Source organism: Xenopus laevis, chromosome 5S, assembly GCF_017654675.1.
Source record: "Xenopus laevis strain J_2021 chromosome 5S, Xenopus_laevis_v10.1, whole genome shotgun sequence".
Taxonomy (NCBI): Eukaryota; Metazoa; Chordata; class Amphibia; order Anura; family Pipidae; genus Xenopus; species Xenopus laevis.
In genome coordinates this window covers 72,865,853-72,872,997 of record NC_054380.1, presented here as the reverse complement: position 1 = coordinate 72,872,997, position 7,145 = coordinate 72,865,853, and the positions used below count along the sequence as shown (strand labels likewise).

Below are 7,145 nucleotides of genomic sequence, written 5' to 3'. Positions count from 1 at the left end.
ATCCACTACCCCTGATCGTTCAAAACCCCAAGCTGATTGCATCAGTGGGCACACTTACTTAGCAGATTGACTTCTTGATACTATTCTGAGCATTTAAAGACCTATTTGGTCACATTCAGACTTTTGTTGCCAGACCATCTCTGAAAATGTTGTAATATGAAGGCCACTGAACAGTTTGGTGGCATATGTGCATGTGGTTACCTAAGTATATGGGCTCCAGGGCCCCAAAATGAAGACACCCCATATGTGATATTTCTGTCATTCAAGCTACTGCAACATCAACACATTTACTGCATTTTATGTGGGATAAGACTACAAAAAAAGTAAATTTTTTCCCAGAAAGTCATATATTTTTGGAAAGTACACATTCCCCAAATCCAAAATGGGTAACTATGTTTTTTTCCTCCAAGGTACCATAGCCGCAAAGCTTTCCTAAATTTGGTGAGTTTGATTAAATTTCAGAAAATCACCTCAAAGCTTCCAATTGGCGTATCTAAGTATGTGGCACTTACGGTCCCAAAAATTTACTTTGTACATTCTAATTTCATGCTTACATTATCACTAATTCATAAACACATCACCAGTTTTATGTGTGGTAAAAGCTGCAAAAAAAAGTACAGTTTCATTTTGTGAAAATAATAAGTCGACAGATAAACCCTTTGCCAGAGGTGGGCTTCAATTTACCTGCGTACCTCCATCTCTATCACACACCGCCTGTACACAACTGGGCAGGCAGGAGAGTAGACAGCTGTTAAAATCTTCCTGCCATTTTAATGTTTACTAATACAAACCATATGTGAGTTCCAATTCTAGAGGTGGCATTATTATGGAGCTTTGGAGTTTTATAAAGGTAAACAAGATAAAGTATTATCAAGCTGAATGTAGCCTTTCAATGGTTATATCTCGCCATACTAAGAATTCAAATCTTTTTATAGGACATTGTTTTTTTAAAAGAATGTAGTCAATAAATGTTTGGAAAAAATAATCGACCAAGTGCTTGGAAGAATCTGGACAGCGATATTCCACATTGTGTCTGAGACAGTATTGAACTTTATACAAAAGGCTTGTAGCAATATTTATAAAAAGTGAAAACAGTATTAGGAATGCACAGTGGAATAGCATGTGACCTGGTGAGCTGCCACTGCTGTCAGCACTGCACTAGATAACACATGGTGCAGCCAAGCACAAAATCGGACATGTCCCATTGATTTCTTCTTATTCAGAAAGCCAACAAAAGCTCCCAGCAAGCCCAGTCAGAATACATGACATTTAATTCACCGATTGTCAGGATAAAGGACTTCATAGGAAAAATCTAATTCTGGATGAGGTAGAGTAAGGTAAAATATAATTACCCAGGAGCAAGCAGAAGAAGGATGGTTTAAATTTATTTTGGTAGAGTTAATCCACCCACAGGATTAGACACATTAGTTGCCCGGATGCATTAGTTTGTATTGTATTATTATATTGTGGTTCATCAGTGCCAGTTCCACACAACTATGAATTACTTTTTACAAGCTGTTTTTGTACCCGGGACCTGGATTTATTTGACAGACTATCTGAATGAGCCTCATTATATATCAGACATGTGCCACTGACACTGTCCCCTGTCTACATCTGCACGGTAGGTTGATTTAAATTCTCTTATTGCAAACTGCATAGAAATGTATACTTAGTTTGGCAATTTACAGTTTGGTTTTCTGGTGAGATGCTGTTTGAGTCAGAGATCACCAGTATGTAACCCTCCAGAAACTGTCGAACTGCTGGCACTTGCACCAGAGGTTGCCATTTAACAGGCACTGGATGGCAGCAGGCTAGCCATGTCTTATTTTAGAGAATGATATTGTTGCCTTATAAAATGTACATTTTTTGTATTCTGCAGACATGACAGTGTGAATATGGGGGACTGGAATTTGCTGGGAAGCATACTGGAAGAGGTACACATCCATTCCACCATTGTGGGAAAGATCTGGCTGACGATTCTCTTTGTATTCCGAATGCTTGTCCTTGGAGTGGCTGCTGAAGATGTCTGGGATGATGAACAAGATGAATTTATTTGTAATACTGAGCAACCAGGCTGCAGGAATGTTTGTTATGATCAAGCTTTCCCCATCTCACTTATCAGGTACTGGGTATTGCAAATAATATTTGTCTCTTCTCCGTCCCTTGTTTACATGGGCCATGCGCTGTACAGACTGAGGGCTCTGGAAAAGGAGCGGCAAAGGAAGAAAGCCCAACTTAGAGCAGAGCTCGAGGAACTTGATACAGTTATTGATGAGCACAGGAAACTGGAGCGGGAACTTCGGAAATTAGAGGAACAAAGGAAAGTGAACAAGGCTCCATTGAGGGGATCCTTATTACGCACATATGTGCTGCATATACTGACAAGGTCATTAGTGGAAGTTGGCTTTATGATAGGGCAGTACCTGCTGTATGGATTTGATCTTGATCCCTTGTATAAATGCGCACGGTTCCCTTGCCCTAATATAGTGGACTGCTTTGTCTCAAGACCCACAGAAAAGACTATTTTTATGGTGTTTATGAACAGTATAGCAGCAGCGTCATTGTTCCTGAATGTTTTAGAAATCCTCCATTTAGGCATCAGAAAAATAAAGCAGGGGCTTTATGGTAAACGCAATGCGGAGACAGCGGAGGATGAAATAAGCAGCTCCAAGAAGAACTCTGTTCAACATGTTTGTATCATGAGCAATTCCTCTCCAAGTAAGATCATCCCCTTGTCTTCCAGTGGCTACAAACTGCTGCCCGATCAACAAATGGATCCAGCAGGACTGCCAGCTTACCTGCCCCCATCCCAGGACTTTAAAGAGGGGCAAATAATGAGTGACCAAAATCATTATGTCAAAGTTCTTGCCCCTGACAAGCACAGGAAAACTGCAGACCATACTAACACTGAGCAGCAGCAGCAGGGCAACCATTGCAAGCCAATCCCCCACTCTGCAGAGCCCCACAGGATTCCTAATCACACTGACCAGTACCATGGGCACATGGCACATAGACTATCCACAGTTCAGCCTACTCCTGCCCTCCAGAAGCGCAATCTATCCTCCAGCAGTGAAGATTCCCAAAAAAAATCTAAACACAACAATAGTTTGGGTTCCAAAAGCTGCCTCAAAAGCCAGCATTCCCTAGATCAGCCCAGACACAGTGCTGTGCACCCACTAAGGTCATGTCTGCACTCCAGCCACATGGAGCTGCGCTCTGCACTGCGCAAGTATAGCCGGGTTGGCAGCTGCAAGGACTTTGCGGAGGATCGCAGTGATTCTGCTGACAGTGGACATAGAAAAGTGAGTTCTACATCCAGGGGATTATCCGAGAGCAGACTGATCAGTGATACGGAGAGTTTGGACTCTAGAAATGGCTCTGGCTCTGAATCTAGAAGGAGAAACGATAGTCCAAGCAGCACCCCACCTCCACCATCTGGTCGCAGGATCTCAGTGGCAAGTAAAGCAGCCAGCCCTGGGCTAATACTGGCCAATGGTTCTTACTCCCAGTCTAGGCATCCTAATTATCATTATTACATATTACAAAAAGTTAACAAAAATCCCTTTATAAAAAGGTTATAGAATTGAAAGCATCACGTTGATGCAATTGAATGAGTTCCTAGGCCTATGGCACAACAGATTTCAGAATTTTTTGACAGGGAAAACATCCATATTGCTGTTTCCTCTGTGGTATGATGTAAAATGAAATACCAGTCTCTTGAAACTGGTGCTTTTCAACAGGTAAAACACCTGAAACACATCACATGTCCTACCCAGTCCTGTTACTACCATTCCCAAGTATGGGAAACATTCTATCATAGCAAATACCAGTGGTGACAAGTATGAGAGGTTTCTGAGTAGAGTCTACCTGTCATTGCATGTGCCTTCCATAAGCATAGCACTTGCCCTACTATTCTATGAGAGGCAGTAACATGCAATTTTGGGATTGGCATTTTGACTGTGCTGTTTGCTAGAGCACCCTGGTGGCCAATAAGATTCAAACAAGATACTACTTACAATTTAATGCATTGTGACAATAGACAGTGGTATGTAGTTTATATAGTATAGAGGTATTATTATGGCACTATTAATGAACTCATAAAAGCATACTCTTAGGTGGTAATTTATCAATGTTCAAAATCAATTTTTTTTTCCATGAAGTGACATTTTTTCCATTATGCTTTCAAAAACTTGTATGGACAATATTAAGGCCAAAAAATCTGTTTAAGCTTGACCATTTTTTTACTTGAATTTTTAATTTCAAGTTTATTCGAAGTAGAAAAAAACCTCTAACACTGTACAAATTTGAATTCTGATAAAAAGGCCTTTTAATGCCCCCCAGAATAAATTACACCCACAGATTTCCCCAAATTGCACTTGCTACCTGTACATCATGCTACACACAGAGAATTTATCTCAATATTTTCGGGGAAAAACTCAGACCAAATCTGCACGGGTTTTTTTTAGGCTTATTTATTAATACAGTATCCCGAAAATTTTGTGTGCGGGGAAAAAAATCTGAAAAATTTGAATTTTTCAATTTTTTTCGGAATTTCCAGCCGAAAACTCAGATTTTTTCAGATTTTTGCCCAAAACCCCAGCACTGATCAAAAAAAATCTTTGTGACTTCTCCCATTTACTTATATGCAACCTTGACAGGTCTAAAATGCCGGATTTTCGGATTTCGGATTTGGTACCTCAGGGTATGATAAATTTTTTTTTTTTTTTAAATTCGTATTTTATGTTAAAAAAACCACGCATTTTGCGGATTTTCTGCATTCTGAGTTTAGTAAATAACCCCCACAGTGTTTCCTGTGAATAACATAGTGCCCATAATATCCTCAAAATAAAACACAATGTCCACATGTACCAAACTATGCAACTTCTTCAAGTAATCTGTAGCATTGCCCCAATCTTACTAAACATTGCCACCTAACACTTGTAGGGGGTTATTTATCAAAGTCCAATTTTAACCTCAACATTTTCTGCTGCAAACTCCATTCAAATCCGCTTGGGTTTTTTACGCTAGTACATCTACCACAAGGGTGGGCTCCTTTCTTAGGATTCATAGTCCTAGATTTATTTACAAAGTGATTTGTCCAAGTTGACCAAGATGTCTCTCACGTTTGGGACTTGTTGTGGTTAATACTGGGCCCCTCACCAATCTATTTCTGTAATGTGTGCTCTGCTTGTAGAATATGCCAGTGTCTGTGTATACTGGATCTATACTGGATCTAATCCCCTCTATTGTTAACAAAAAGTATAAAAAGTAATAAAGTATACACCTTCAGAAGTCTCTCTTTCTTTGTTTTTAGGTGCCTATGTCCTTAATGTGTTATTTCTTCTGACTTTTTTGTCACTTATCAATCTACAACTATAGCCCTGTTGTTTTAACCAACTATAAACTCATTGGTTCATTGTATAAAAAAACTTTATCCATGGGGCAATTTCTCCTTAAAGGAACAGTAGCACTAAAAAATGAAAATGTTTTAAGGAATGACGATAAAATGTACTCTTGCCCTGCACTGGTAAAACTGGTGTATTTGCTTCAGAAACACAACTTTAGTTTATATAAACAAGCTGCAGTGTAGCCTTGGGGCAGCCATTTAAGCACAGAATACGTAAATAACAGTTACGTTCTGAAGAATCTCAATGAATATTACAGATCTTATCTGTAACCTCTGCCTTTTCTCCTTTTTTTCATCTTAAGGGTAAGGGCACGGGATAAGATTCGGGGAGATTTAGTCGCCTGTTGATAAATCACCTCTTCTTGAGGAAACTTCAGGCGACTTCGGAAAACAAAGCGCTCCAAGTAGCATCCCGACCGATGATTTAGATTCTAGCTGGCGGGAAGGCTTTTCAGGGAGATAAGTCGTCTGTAGAAGAGGCGATTTGTTGCCGGGCGACTAAATTTCCCGGAATCTTAGCATATGCCCTTACCCTAATCTAAGGTCTCTATCACACACAGTATAGTCAGTTTTATCAGGAGCCAGTTAACTTGTATTTTTGTAGGAATTGGGCACAAATTCCATGCAAGCATGGGGAGAACACACAAACGCTTTGCAGATAAGGCCCTAATTGTAATTGAATCTAGGACTCCAACACTGCAAGGCAGTAGAGCACTGTGCCACCATTCTGCCAGATTGTACATCATAACTAGAAAAATGTATGTGTGTGAATCAATTGCTGTAACTTTATGGAATGAATCTGTTTCCAGATGTCCATAAGTGTTGACAGGAGCTAAACAGTATTGGAATATTAATTTAATGATATTGGCTTCATAACTGTTCAATATCCCAGAAAAACTCCTTAAGTTCAGCTGGAGGGCAATTTCACAGGATAAAATGTCATCTATATTTTGATACCAACATCATTTGCAATTCATTACTATTCTCTGAGATAATAGGATGACAAGGTGGTTTAGCCTTATTTTATTAATGTTGGTCAACAAATCAATGGAGAAGGGAAGCTACAAAGACATTTTATTGCCAATAGATTAGCTGCAATAGTGCAAGCTAGAATGCTATATTTATTCTGTAGAATGTTTTACCATACCTGAGTAAAAAGCTCTGTTTGTTTAGGATGGCAGCTGCAGTATTAGCTTGGTATGACCACTTCCTGCCTGAGTCTCTCCCTGCTCACTTATTGCTCTGGGCTCAGATTACAGCAGGGAAGAGGAGCAAACTGAGCATGCTCATGCCCTTGGCAAGAAGGTTTAAGCTGAAGGCAGGAAGTCTGATACAGAAGCCTATGTATACACAAAATGCTGTGTTTCTTTTGACAGAGGACTCAGAGCAGCACTGCTTTGAGGGTTTTTTGAGGTGGACCTTTCTGATAAGGCTTACTTAGTTTTAACCTTTCCTTCTCATTTAAATGTGGGAATATAACCACATTTATTCAGAAGAGCTTTGTATTCTATGGAAATTATTAACCCTGACTGCCAAGTTTCTACTATGATGTCATTTTACAACTGTACGAGGTAAATGAGAGCTTCATCTCACTTTATGACTCTTGAACTCATACCTGTGGTAGATAGAAAGTATACAGGCTTTTGGTGACAAAAGAATTTCTTTACAAGAGTCTTTACAAGACCCGGATATAAACTCTACCTGAGGAAATATACTGACTGCGGCACAGTAGGTGTTA

General features: G+C 39.6%; 1 protein-coding gene across 1 annotated transcript; it reads left to right on the top strand.

Moving 5' to 3' along the window:
- Positions 1-1,180: 1,180 nt before the first annotated feature.
- LOC108717561 (gap junction alpha-10 protein) lies at positions 1,181-4,466 on the top strand. Its single transcript, XM_041564645.1, has 2 exons — positions 1,181-1,621; positions 1,880-4,466. The coding sequence occupies exon 2, from the start codon at positions 1,896-1,898 to the stop codon at positions 3,579-3,581; it is 1,686 nt and encodes a 561-aa protein (XP_041420579.1). The 5' UTR covers positions 1,181-1,621; positions 1,880-1,895; the 3' UTR covers positions 3,582-4,466.
- The last annotated feature ends 2,679 nt before the right edge of the window (positions 4,467-7,145 follow it).